General features: G+C 45.5%; 1 protein-coding gene across 6 annotated transcripts in view; it reads left to right on the top strand.

Annotated features, from left to right (window-relative positions):
• Positions 1 to 14,664, top strand: part of zeb2b (zinc finger E-box binding homeobox 2b) — a 332,710-nt gene that overhangs the window by 296,795 nt on the left and 21,251 nt on the right. For all 6 annotated transcript variants that reach the window (XM_079336136.1, XM_079336141.1, XM_079336138.1 and 3 more), the window contains one exon: positions 14,047 to 14,298. In XM_079336136.1, the coding sequence (XP_079192262.1) occupies positions 14,229 to 14,298 (70 nt within the window). In that variant the 5' untranslated portion in view covers positions 14,047 to 14,228. The remainder of the gene's footprint in view (positions 1 to 14,046; positions 14,299 to 14,664) is intronic.

Genomic DNA, 14,664 nt, shown 5'->3' on the forward strand with positions numbered 1-14,664 from the left:
CTGGTGTAGTCCAAACATGCCGCCCCGGGTTTTCGATGACACGGTAATCTGTCCCAGGGAGTTCAGGGTTGATCTCGAGAAGAAGGCTCATCTTTTTTCTCCCTTATCATACCGACATAGCAAACTGAAGGTGCCTAAGGCCACTAACACAATAACAAGAGAATAAAACGATCTTCTTCAGGGAGGCGGTATTGAGTGCATTTTTCATGGCTGAAGTATGTCCTGCATTGTGGGCTTTAATTCACTGGTATACCCAGAGTTAACAGCCTCATTGGACATCTTGCAGAACACATTTCCTTTCTTTTACAATGTGCAAATCGTTTGACCCTTGCACGGGAAAATAGCAATGATATGACTTCCGGGAGCTGTGAAAATTGAAGACCTGTGAAGCTGTTCGGGGGTTTCTTGAGCCGCTGAGACGAGGTTTCTGAGGGATGTGAAGGAAGTATCAAGAAACAATGAGTGTAAGACTCCACGTCTTGGCTTAATTCCCCTATCTCTCTCTCTCTCTCTCTCTCTCTCTCTCTCTCTCTCTCTCTCTCTCTCTCTCTCTCTCTCTCTCTCTGCCCTGCCTGCCTGCCTGACTAATCAGGACTGCTAAGAAAAATGGTAATAGCTTGCATGCAGTGACAGTGCCCTGGCAGGTTTGTAAGCACTCCACCAGGGAGGGAAGAAAAGCAGCCGGCGCTATGCATCCTAGAAATGAGACTCAATAAGCACAATAATGTGTTTAACTTGTAAACTAGTGTGGGTGACAGATTACGGGCGGTCCAGCAGTGTGGCAAAGAGCCGACGTCTCAGCCGTTCACCTTTTGCCTCTACATCTGTCCTGCTAATGGGCTCCACTTCCACTTCTCTGCCAGCGTGTTAGAAACCTAAAATCCTCAGGCGAAGCTCTCATTCCTCCCCTCATTCTATTTCCCAATTAGACGAGAGGGCATGATTAGTTTATTAGCAGTAGCAAAAGCTCCGGCGAATGTGTTTGCGGATTCTTAGCTGTTAATGAGCAAATTCAAACCCTATTGAACGGACGCGGGTGGGAGGGGGAGGTTATTCGCGTGCGCACTCGGCTAATAATAGCGTCCCAAAGACAAAAGATGGAGGAAATAGCATTATAGGAGGGGGGGGCATAACAATGGAAGCCTACCGGCGCTCTTAATGGCATGCTCTTTCATTTTTTAAATTGTTTCCCTTTTGGAATTATGTATGCTCGCCATCCTCTCCTTCAGGGTTTGGCAAAGCGTGTACACACATACTCTTCTTCCTCAGCCAGCCTCGCTAACGCCGGGGAATAGAGGCAGGTCTTGAAGCGCAGGAGACAGGAGTTCCACCTGTGGGAAATGAACTCCAGTGCAACCCGCTCTTTGTTTTCCCTCTGCCTTGGCAGGCTTAACCACCTCCTTTACAAGCCAGGTAAATTGTTCATTAGGGCTGAGGTAAAAGGGGGGTGGGAGGTGCTGCGAGAAGGATTTCTTTTTTTTTTTCCTGAGAAGTGCGAAGAACAAACAAGTCAGAGCATTTGTTCAACGGTGTAATCTACACATCAATTATCCTGCCGAGCTAATTAGCACCTCGGCATACCCCAGGTACCTGGGCACTCACACATGCCTGACTCTTTCAAGCCACTGATCAAAAAAAGGAGAGGATTGACAGAAACACGGGGAGGCAGAACCCAAGGGTAGAAGGGGGGGAAAAGCCTTAGATCAAAATTTCCTTTTTACTTACAGTACAGTATATGGAGACTACAGAGCATGTGTGAGCGTGTGTGTTGCAGCCTTTCTCGTCATGCCAATGGAGGTGCTCAATTATGTAAGACACATATACTGTACACACACACGCATATAATTGAGTCTAAGCCATTGAAGATGATTGTAAAAAATGTAAATTTTCATCTAGAAGTCACCTTCCTTTTGACATCTATCTGTCAGGTGTACTGTGTTGTCACAGCACCTCACCACACTATGACAAATCACCACAAAATAAATGTGCACGACACAACTGGCGCAGGTAAAACAGTTCTGCATCTTTGAAGGAAAAACAAACGGTCAGGAAGGTGCTGTAGCGATGGAGACGATAGAGATGGAGGACACAAGAATCCAATCAATTCAATATATTTAAGTCTTCACCTGCACAAATGGACGTGGCTGATGTTGTGAACTTTACAGTTAAGGTCTCAGCTCTCTTATTAAGGTGCAGCTCAGTATGTGAAAGAGCCCTAGGTATCCACATCCCCCCCTCCTGCTTCCACCCTCAACTCCCACTATGTAATTAAAAGTGTAGTTTTCGCCCTCCTGCGGCTAGATAAGAAAGACAGGTACAACATGAAAAAAAAAAAAAAAAAGGCAACAACTGGCGAGAGAGGAAAAAGAGGGAAACAAACTGCCTCGGTCTGTTCCTGTTTTCTCCCACCCACGTCATGTATAAGTCATGGGCTCTGGGGCCTCCGACTGCAGCGCTGCCTGTTTGTGCCGTTTACCGAGATCGAGAGAGAGGTTAAGTTGTGTCATCTCGCCGCTGTCTTACACCTGGCGTACCTTGCCGCTAGCGTTGTCGAACACACACACACACAAACACACACACACACACACACGCAGATGTGGTGGTAAATAGGAAGGTGTGCAGAATCTCACTTGCAGCAGGAGATCACGATAAGGTGAAGAAAAAATCAAACTGAGAGCGACTGTAATCGATCTGGAAAAGCGTTTATGAACAGTATGTTTGCATACTGAAAAAAAACTTAATTGTCCTCGCTTACAGCACTCTGATGACTGATTTTAAAAACATCTCTACATTAACCCTAACAGCTGGCGATTGAATAATCTTGTCAAATATTCCAGGAGATGTTTTTGGACACTCAGGTCGTTGCTGTGACAATAAGCGTTGCCCCTTGTCTGTCCAGGCTCTCTCTCGCCCCACCTCCTCCCTCTCCCTCCCTCCTCCCTCTCCCTCCCTCTGGCTGGCTGGTAGCTAATTGGGAACTTGGTAACAGTGTCAGAGAGAGTCGCCTTTCTCCAGAGGGCTTTCCCATCTCTGCAAGGGCCCAGACCACCTCTCCAGTGTGTGTGAGTGTGTGTGTGTGTGTGTGTGTAATTTACTGATTGGAGAGCCCAGTTTGCCGTTTGCCTGCTGGGGATGAGGCGTACACACACACACACACACACAGACACACACTGGGCACACACATACCACTTCCTGGTGCTTGTTTGATACCTGGTGGGGATGCTTTTCAGGTGACAAAGATCCTCTGTGTGTATGTGTGTGCGTGTCTGTGTGTGTGTGTGTGTGTGTGTGTGTGTGTGTGTGTGTGTTGGTTGGGGTAACAGATGTGGTTTTACACTCTCATTACCATGTGAATGAGGCCCCGGGCCCCCAGATTGGCTCGGACCAGAGAGGAAGAAGAGGTCTCCTCCTCCCTCCTCCTCACCCTCCTGTGGCCCCTCACCTGGACCCCCCCCCCCTCACCCCCCTTCCCCCACCCCCCCTGGTTCATCCTGTCTGATCTCTTCAGTCCATCTGAGGTCCCCTCTCCACTCCCTCCTCTCTCACACACACAGAAACACAGACGCACACTCTGATCGACCTTTAAACAGCTGGTGACTGGCAGAGTTTTACGACAGTGAGAGGTCTCACTCCCTCTTGTTTTGTCCCTCCTTGTCATTTCCACTTTCAGTTTTTTTTTTGTTTTGTAAAAAGCAGGGAAAAGGAAATTAAATCTGGATCATTTCCAGTCAAACGAACTCTCCTGCTTTGCTTTTGAGGTCGGTGAGAAATGGTTGTTTTAGCTCTCAGGTGCTGTTTTTGCAGAGATAAACACGGCCATGGCCTCCTTTGCTGTGGACAAGAATGCAAAACAACCTTGGCCAGATCAAACCGGTTTGTTTTCGCTATCTGGCATCCTCCTCAACAGTTTAGGTGTCTGAAGAAAAAGGTGAAAGGGTCTTGGATAACCGCCTGTGGCCTCTTTGATGTCTATGTCACCGCTTCAAGGTGATTCACTTTAAAAAGAAGACGTTTTTAACTTCTTCTAGAAGAGAAGCAAGTATCAATCATGTATTTTTATGCGTGGGAATTCAGCCCTTAACCTCGGCTCACTCACCTCAAATACCAAATGAGGATACTTTTTTAAATATAATCCTTCATTCCCCACATGAAATCTCCCACTCTGCATGAAAGATGATCTCCGAGCGCTGATTAATTCTTCTTCTTTTTTTTTATCCTAAAAAGATGCATAGCATTCGAGTAAAGACGCCTTCATTTGTCTCCTTTTATTCTCCTTCCTCCCGGTGAAGGAAATCAAAAGCTTCTGTTCGCCGGTAATTACAGCTCAGGTTCTGCTTAACTGTTATTAACAAAAAAGTACAGTAATCTGGCCTGGCAGTGCAATATGTTACCGTAGCTTTCTAATTAATCTTACAGGGAGCGTAATAAATTTACAATATCAGATTGGCGCAATACTGTATATAGATTTATTAAATCTTTTAATCAGTTCTGGCAAAATTAATTTTGCAATGATTGCTTACATTTGAATTTGCATATACTTAGTGCAAGTAATTTATTTTTATAGATTCTTTTTTATTAAAACGAGGCACGTGGGGGCCGTCAGGGATGAAGAATTGTTGGATTTCGCTCGTCTGGTGCTGCGAGGGAAAGAGGTGTGATGCACCATCTCTCCAACAGAGCCGTCTTTTAACTTTCAGAGACACCACAAACAGGTGTAAACATGACGAGGATGTACTCTGGCTCCAAAAAGAACGATGCATATGGATCTAAATGTGGAGGAAAGTTAAGTCTGAGGAGTTGTTGCAAACCTAACCAGGTTGTATTTGGAATTTCTGTCATTTTTAATTCAAGGAAATGAAGAAAAACGCCTTTTGCTGACTTACTACACACAGAGAATAATTTTAATACATTTTAGCACTACCCGTAAGAAACACCTCATCATAATGATTGTGTGTATGTATATGGGGCAATGAGTTGTAACACTGTTGGCGAGTATTTTAGCAATTTGTTTTAAAATGGTAAAAATCCAAATGAGATCTGGCATGTGTTAGGATTTGTCTCCAAGTAGATCTTTCTCTCTTCCTCCTCCTCCTCCTCGTCTTCCTCTCTTGTAAATACTTACAATGACACAATCCTACAGAGAAAACACACACTGAGGAACACAGATGTACACTCCCACACACTTACACACACAAACACACACACACGCACTCAGGAGCGGTGTAGCACTTCCAGGGCAGATAAGAGTGATTCATAAACAGATGAACCCAAAGCAGATGTGTTATCACGATGGTGCACAAAGTAGTGCGAGGCCATGCCCGCTCTTGTGGGTCTATCACACACACACACACACACACACACACACACACACACACACACACACACACACACACACACACACACACACACATACACATATGAAGGCTGGTTCCAATATTAAGCAGACCTGATAACAAAAAGCTGTGACCAACATTTTGAGCCACCTCCTCCTCCAAATCTAACCTGATACGAGTGCATGTCAGCAGATTCCACCACCTGTGTGTGTCCGTCTGTGTGTGTGTGTGTGTGTGTGTGTGTGTGTGTGTTTGTGTGTGTTTTCCCCTTGTGTGAACGCTTGTGTTCCTATTTATAAAGACGTTCCGCATGCCGCTTCGTCATGTGTGTTTGCGCGTCTATTTTTATGAACGCATGTTGCTGCTTTGCCCACGTGTAGGTGTGTGTGTGTGTGTACGTGTGTGTGTGTGTGTGTGTGTGTGTGTGTGTGTGTGTGTGTGTGTGTGTTTGTGTTTGTGTTTGTGTAGGCCGGGGCGTGGACTCATGGCATTGAGCCACGGTGTCCCTTTGAGACTGGGCAGGAGGAGGAGGAGGAGGAGGAGGAGAGAGAGTCATGGCCGTACAGAAAGAGGAACGATTTAGATAACAGTCTCGCTTTTGGCACACACACACACACACACACTCACACACTCACACACACACTCACTTCTATCGGAAACACATTATTATTGGAGAGAGCTGACCACAGGAGAACCCCGGCAAGAGCCCTGAGATAGGCTCTTATATTTTCCTCCCTCCCCAGGGAAGAATTCATGAATTAAATCTTTCTATTAAAGGTAACCCGTCCCTCCTCCCTCAAGGATACAGAGCAGGAGAGAGAAATCCTTCATTTCACAGCCTAAACTACAGATTATTGTCATTACACATCCACCTCAGGATCATTTTGACTTTAATTAATCAACACTTTAGATTCATTTGACTGCAGATTTAAAGCAAGTTTGACATATTTGAGATCCTTCCTGTTTAAAAAAAAGTGAAATGGTCAACTGACGCTTTAAACAGATGGTATAAATGATGCAATGCGTCCATATTTGGGCAGAAGCTATGTCTAAGAAATGCCACAAAATCTCTAAATTAGCCTTAAAATTTAATTGAGAGCAAAAACAAGTAAAGACAATAGCATATTTGATTTGCTTTGAAATGCTTTAAAATCAATTATTTAAAATCAGAACTCCTATTGGATTTTTTTACATTTTTATGAAAAAAAACATTAGTAAAACATCTTGTTTGTGATTGTCTGTCGATCAAATACTTTATTTATCTCAATGAAAATTTGTCCAATTGTGCAAAAAGATGCGTCCTATCAAATAAAACCACCTGCGTCACCTTCTACATGTACTTTTACTATTTCTGTGAACCCTCACAGTTCATAGCAACATAGGGATCTTTATTTATTTTATTTATTCATGTCCTTTAAATCAAAGTGACTATATGAACGTTTTGAATTTATCTGTAAACACGGCGTCATCCTTTTTCCTCACATGTGCGTCGTTAGCTGCGTTTTCTTCTCCATAGTAACGTACAGGTGCTCTTGTCACATACACACACATGCATGGCACACACACACACACACACACACACACACACACACGTTGCTGATAGTTTAAAGTCCTCGCTGCATTCATTCAGCTGCGAGCTTAAAAAGAGTCTTTATGGCGGAGGGGAAATTAGCGATGGTCTCTCTTATGTGTGTGAGAAGCGACGACTCCAAAACTGGAAGCAGTTCACCCAGCAAACGTTTTCCTTTTTTTCTCCTCCCTTCCCTGACTGTGTGTGTGTGTGTGTGTGTGTGTGTGTGTGTGTTTGGTTAGTTACAGTAATTACGGCCCAATAACTGACAGCCAAAACCAGGCAGGAGAAAGTAGAAGGGGGCTGTTTTTTGTTTTTTTTCTGAGCCTCGTGCTGCCTTGCTGCCGAACATCTGCTGAGAGATTTGCATATTAATTAACCCATATTAACTCTAATTATTCTGGGAAATTATCAAATAAATTAAATTTTCTAATTTTAACCGTTTTTTTCCCCTCTCTTTTCCCGTTGCTTGACGTGTGTCAGAGTAACATCAGGAGGTAGACGCTCACCTGAGCTAGAATTTAAAAAAAAAAAAAAAAACATACTCTCTAACCTTCCCCCTCCTCCCCTCTGCATGCACTGTTCCTCCCCCCCTCCTCTCTGTTCTTCCTCCCTCCCACTTCCCTGGCCTGGGAGTCCTGAGGGCAGCCAGGGGAAGCTTTTGTGTGTCTTTTTTATTCTTCTTCTTTGGCTTGTGTGACGAAGAGGGGGAGGAAGGGGGAGGAGGGGGGGTGGGGAGGAGGTTGGGGGGAGGAGGGGAAGGTTTACTTCGAACATTTGTTGGAGGCAGGAACATGTGTGAACTGGGGGAGGAGGGGGAGGAGGAGGAGGAGGCACAGATGGTGAATCCATGCAGGACCCGGCAAAGGTGGGACCTCTGAGCTGTTGAGCAAACCTTGCAGCTTTCTCTCCCTCTCTCTCTCTCTCCCTCCCGCTCTTCCATCTCCCCCCCTCCCCTGCCTGTTGCTCCGGCCTCCTCTGCAAATAAATGGGACTTTAATTGAATTAGAGTCCGAGCTGCTGCGAGCGGCTCTTCTCGGACCAAACCAGTGGAGGTTTTAGTGATGAGCGGTGATTTGCAGCAACTTATAGAATCAACCAAACAATCTAAAAACATTCCTCGGTCTGATATCGGTTATTATTTTCTCATTCCTGCATAAAGTAGTTGAATTATTTACATTGAAGGATGGTAAATTTGCAATCAATTTAAGCGACCTACAGGTTCTGTTTTTGAGTTTTTTGACACCCTGAGAGATGGAAAAATCTCAATTTATTTTATTGAATCTTCTACAACAGGATTTTTTGGGTTTTGGTTGTTTGATAGCTTCAAACCTCATCGGGGAAAAAAAACATACTTAAAACATCTAAAGAGTGAAACAGGGACGACTCATATCAGTCCAACACACACTCACTCTCTTCACTTGTCAGAGACACCCCCCCCCCCACCCACCCACGTACACACACACACACACACACACAGTCACACTCACTCACTCTCCCAGGTTGCGTTTACACTTCACTGAGTTTTCACCATTCATCGTCTCTTCCAAGTCCCCTACCTCCCCCCCTCTCTGGCCCTCACCCCTCTCTCTCTCTCTTTTCAGGGCTTTTGTTTGCCCTCTGCCACCGTCCTTTCACCGACTTGGCCCTGATTTGGCCCTTGTGCTCGATGGCACCATTATACCGAGACAAGATAGCACAAAATATCCAAACATGTCGGCTCTTCTTTTGTCCGCCGTGACTTCAGTCTTCCTCCGGACGCCACTGCTGTGTCCTGTTGGAAGGAAAATTATCTGTTCGCAGCACATGGTCTACGCAGGTTTATAAACGACTTACCTGAGTTTAACTATGATGCTTTAAAATGAAATTTACTCCAAGAATAGATGATGACAAGTCACAAGATTCAAAGTGAAAACACGCTGATTCAAGGCTGCAGAGGTCGGGATAAAAAGCATCAAGACTTCTCAAAAAACACATTTATACTAAATAATAAGACGTTACAAACCGGGAAAAAAGACCACAAATGATTCAGCGCACTTTTAAAATGATAAAATATCTTAAAAAATAGGAGTTTGAATGTAGGAAATATGTCTAAGATAAAGTGTAAGAAAGGTCAGGACTCTTTGAAACTGTTGCTTTTGTTGTTGCTATAAAAAAAAAAGGTGCTTTATTTAAACTGCAAAAAAACGTAAAAAAGGTAAATTAAAAAAAAGAGAATGTGTTTAAAAACAAAAATCTTTCTGGACTCTTTAATTTGAAATATGTTTTCTTGGGGAAAAGAGGAAATGTGAAGAAAGTGACTGGAGGGCATCACGCCTCCTGTGAAACACGTCGAAGAAAAAGTTGAAGATGTGAAAAAGGAAGAGTCGTCCTCCTAGGTGTGAGCGCTCCATCACACCGGAGTCAGACTCACCCAGGGAAGAGCTTAAACTGCTGCAGACAGGAACAATGGCAGACAAAAGGTCAGGATGAGAATCCGCTACCGCTGGCCGTAGCCACAAGGCAGCGACCTCGCTTCCACCTTAATGCCCTCCCACACACACAGAAACACACACACACACTGACTAACACTGCACTCCTGCTTCCCCGTCTCCCCCGCAGCCATCCAGGTGATCCGCTTGGCTCACATTCATGAGACAGGGAGCGAGCGTGAGCAGTTATCGTCCAATAGGGAGAATGTCCTGGCTCATTATCGGCGTAGGAGGCCGAGCGTGTCACCTGGAGCTAAGCCTCGACACTCGACTCAAAAAAAAGTCAGCCGGGGTTAGAGTGAGACCACGAATGTGGGTGTTAGTCATTCTCCTCGCAGCTATCACCTCCACCGTTGGCCTGCCGAACAGAAAGCGCTCTCTTCTCTTCCTCTCTCTCTCTCTCTGGCTCCGAGACCCGAGCAGGAAGGGCTTTTAGTGCAGCCTCCTCTGGGGCGCTGGACGACTACTCAGGGAGCGTTAAATAAATGTGATTATACTTGTTAGCATTGTGAAATGGTTTTCCTCTGCAGAGTGCAGGTGTAGCATCGAGGAACGTGCGATTCAAGGCTGCAGAAGGGAAGTAAAGTTCCCCCTCTCTGTCAGCGCAACTTCTGGCTCAAATCAATGGACAGAAAACTTCTTTTAGAGGTACAAAAAGGTTGCAACTTTGAGAAAAAGTTGCCGTTTCTTTCTCATTTTTGACCCCTGGCTCCACTTAGTTTATTTTCTTAGACAGAACGCTCGTCTTCACCTTCGCCACCGGCTGCTGATATTCCCTTTTTTCTGATATTAGAGACGCCACTGACCCTTCTGGTTCACATCAGTTCAGGTATCGGACTGAAAACTTCTCTCGCTCTTCTCCAGCTTCTTCTCGCACGCTTCACGTTCACCCGTCCTCTGCGTCAGAGTATTTCCATGCATACATATAAAGTTTTTTGGACAAACAGATGCAGCATCAAAGCTGCCGTGGAGGCTGCGTGTTCCTCAGAGTGACTCTGCTGGGTCTTTGAATGCAGCATGTGGTCAGACAACTGTTGTGAAAAGGCGAGTGACTTATCTCTGGGGTCGATTAAGACTGCGACTTTAAAGGACTTTTTGATCACTGCAGACATTTGTTCACTGTCAAACCTGACGCCTTGTAAATATAATCGTTTTAGATTTGGAGTTTGTTTCCCGGCACTAAATTAATCTTCAGTATCTGCAAAATACGACTGTCACAGCTGAAGTATTGCCTGAGCCACTGTTCCCCCCCTCTCCTGTATTTATCTTCATCAAAGAAATGATTAGATTTTAATAAGACCTGCTCTCTCGGGCTGTCACCGCTGATGCTTCTAGCCATCCTAATCAATATACAATATTCCCCTCCACCCTCTACTTTTGGCGTGAGTGACAGAATAATGCCATGCCTGTGAAAGGGTTATGTCAGATAGTTTAAAACCCGGCATTAGACAAGAATTGCGCACTCACATGTTGTCATTTTAATTATCTGAACAAGTCAAGTCAAAAGAGGCTCCTTTTATTTACCTTAAATGGCAGGAAAAGTGAAAGAAAAGATGGCAAACAGGTAAAGCGAGAGTTGCAGGAACGTCAGGCGTGATTGCTTTTGTCGTGGATGACACTTAAGGTAAGAAAAAGGAGCGACGAGGAGAGAGGTTTGAGGAGTAAACATTATCTTTTCTTTGTCTTCCTCTCTCCTCAACAACACAAAAGGCTGATTAAGAGTGAGTTTGGAAAAAGGGGGGGGCGAAATCGCTGCCTGGAAAATATTAGTAGGTTAGAATTACTTTGTTGCGTGACACAATACCAATAGATGCTTCATGCTCGGAGAGGGAGAGGCACTTGTCAACGGTGGCACTTAAACAATGGCGGCTTTCTTGACGCTAATGCCAAGCGTTTATTCTTGACGAGCACCCCACTGTCATTTTGCCTTCTTGGAGGTATACGTTGAATGCGGAGGAGACAGCTGATTGCCTCTACTGTAGCTTTCAGAGACAACTTCAACGCCCCCGTGCTCGAATTTGTTCAGAAACTTGGGAACAAGACGTCAGAGAATGGTGACAAAAATAAAAAAAAATGTAAGCCTCACTTCTCTTCCTCGAGGATTTTCTCTCAATCATGGCCTGAAAGTTTGTTGCAGTCGGACACAATGCCGCATTCCCGACGTGGGAGTCAGAACGGTGTGCGTTGCCGTGCATTGGAAGTGTTGCCAAACAAAAAGAAGCTCCCTCGCTCCTTTTATTGGGGAAGAATGGGCCCCTTTAAAACCTGTCCAGCCTTAGATAATTTCATTCAGCCGGCCCCTGCTCCGCCGTCATTGAATCTGCATCCAGAGATCAGGTTCACAGCGACGGGTTGATAGCTTCCCAAGCCTCTTGGCCTTTTGTTCTTGGCTGCCTCCCCCTCCTCTGGAAGTTGGGGGACACAGAGCTGATGGGACACGGCTGAGAAAAGTTCAGAACCTCAGGGGCGACGAGGCACGGAGAGGTGAATACCAAAATGATTGTTTGTTGATTCAAAGGGACGCCTGGTTGAGAGGGAGAAGAGAGAAGGCTTGTCTCCTTTAAGATAACCATTAAAACAGAGCGTTTACTAATTTACTCAGGTAGGTGGAGAGTTGGTTTCAAAGGGTTGTTTTACACCGAGGTAGGGGAGGATGCGTTTTGCTTTCCAATGGGTGTCCAGTTGAAAGATTCTTACGTCTGGCGAACTCTTAAGTGACTCTACGTGTTGAATTGTCAAGGTGAAAGCCTTTCTCCCAAACTGATGAAGGGCCTTTGAAATAAAGGCACATAATCCATGGTACCAAGGTATATCTGGACCACCCAGGAATTCCTAACGTCTCTCTCAAGCCTTGCTTGCCTTTTTTGTCATCTCCAAGGAGCATTACTGAGTCTGAACTTGCCTAAACCCTTGTGATCACACCTCTTGAAAAGGTTTTGTTTCCTCTGTCGATTGGTATTCGAGGCAGGTCAGCGCACTCCCACCCTCCTCCTCCTCCTCCTCCTCCTCCCCCCTTCAGCCTGCCTGCCTGCCACCCGCCTCCTCCCCCTCCCACGTATGAAAGCCCTGTTTTCATTTTAATTTGCACCTGTTGTGCAGTTGTTCGCTGAAGGCAAGTGCAGACCGGTCAATCGTACGGAGACGTGTTAGGAGGAGATGTGGGGAGGCTTATCTTTTGATATGTATAATGTCCTCCGAAATGTCATGCATGGACTTCATCTGTTTGGCACTCTTGAATCTGGGAAAGTTCAAGCGGCAGGGACCCTTCCTGGCCCATAAAATGCCAGAATGAAGCTTGTTGATTCCTTACAGAGTCCCCATCTGAGGCATGTTGTGCTATTTATGAACAAAACAACATTCAGACTTATGAGCTAGCAGCAGATTTTTTTTTCCACACTCAGAAACATAAATTCAACTAAAGCACTTTAAAAAAAAAAAAAAAAAAAAGCCTCCACCTCTTCCCTATGGTGGCTCAAACTGCGGGACCCTCCCATGATTGGCTCCCGCCGCAGAACATTCTTGCACAAGCTGCCAGTGAGGTGTGTCTCCGTGTGATGCCATGCTTCTGGCTTCGCCTCGCGCCCCATCTGCACTCCACCAAAGTGTGGTTCAATGTCCCTTTCTGCCCCGATGTACGAAACATGCGACGAGACCCTGCCGACGGCGGTGAATAATTTGCATGCGTGCCACCTTTGATTGAGTTCGCAGCCCCGTATTTACAGGCCGTCTATTTTAAGTAAAGCAGGCATATGTCTGGGACCTGAGTGCTGTGGAGACGGGCGGGCCCTGCTGATGCTGCCTTGGAGTAGAGAGTGTGTTCGGGTGTGTGTGTGTGTGTCAGTCTACCTCTCTGAATGTGTGCTTCCATCGTCCTAAGGCTCTGTCATGTCTCTGTGTGTTTGGAAACATTTATATTTATGTTCTTGGTTCACTGGCGATGCAAATGGGAAGACATCCGAGGGGTGATGAATAATCTAAATGACTATAGGTTAAGCCTTTTGTATGCACGGCAATGACATTTGTAATATTGTATGTGCTATGCAGAGCATCTCAAACGTGACGGGTATGCTCCCGAGCAGAGCCGTCCTGAAAGGTGCAGCTCGTTGGTATCCCAGGCATGTGTGCACGACTGAAAATTAGTGGCTATTTTGGCTCGCATCTCCTCGACAGCTGTCTGCCCACCGCTGCGGTGCAGTCACAGATTCCAGTCGCGGATGCTGTAATTGGGGTGTAACCCACAAAAAAAAAGAAAGAAACGCCTACGCCTTGGAGCGAGCAGTGATGTGGGGTGACCTTTTTAATCTGGGAACAGACCTCAATTTCCAAAAAAAAAAAAAAAAATCCCTTTTCAGATTCATCTTTATTTTATGTTTCATCACTGAGCTGACACTCAAAGACGCACACGCCTACATTTCTCCATCAATAACACAACGAGCTGCCAGGAATGTTGGCATGACCACCACATGGGAAACAAGGAAAGAATGAGCTCCACTTTAAATTATTAGGACAATCAAGGGTAGAAAATGTACTTTATTGATCTAAGCTTAATGAATGGATGATTATAAAGACGATTCCGTCATGAAAACACGACTCCACCCCTTTCCTGTGTCACATATAACACATGCACACCATGTAATCCTCTGGTCTTCTCCGTTTTCTTTTCCTGTCACAGCTCTGAACTACGAGAATGTGGTGGAGACGGGCTCAGAGACTGAGGAGGAGGACAAGCTGCCGGTGTCCGAGGAAGACCCCCTGATCAACGGGACGGGAAGCCCCGCCAGCCTCACCAACCCAGAGGCCTCGCCACGCGCCGAGAGCCACGGCCTGCTGACCAAGGAGGAGGAGGACGACGAGATGCGGGACAGCGGCGTGGAGCACATCTGGCCCGACAACGACATGCTGAGTGCCTCGGTCGACGGTACTGGTGAGTGTCTCATTGGTTAATGTTAAGCTGCATGGGCGGGGCTAAAGGAGGCCGATTTCACAGAAACTCACTTTGGTTCAGGTTATTCCTCTTCCAAATGTGCTGCTACATGAGGTATCTGCTGTAAAAAAAAAAAATTTAAAAACGCATGCAGAAGCAGTAAAGAAGTGATGAAATGATTTTAAACAATGAAAAAGTGACTTTTTTCATTTGACATTTCTTACAAATCTGTCTGAAGAAAACTTGTTTTTTTCCCAGATGTTTGGGCTCCAGGTGAGCTGTCAATCAAAAACAACAACCCCTAAGCTGACTTTTCAGATACTTTATTGCAAATGTGTGCACATCCTGCCTCTCGTGGCGTCGTCT

The sequence above is a fragment of the Symphodus melops genome, assembly GCF_947650265.1.
Source record: "Symphodus melops genome assembly, chromosome: 23".
In the NCBI taxonomy this organism is placed as follows: Eukaryota; Metazoa; Chordata; class Actinopteri; order Labriformes; family Labridae; genus Symphodus; species Symphodus melops.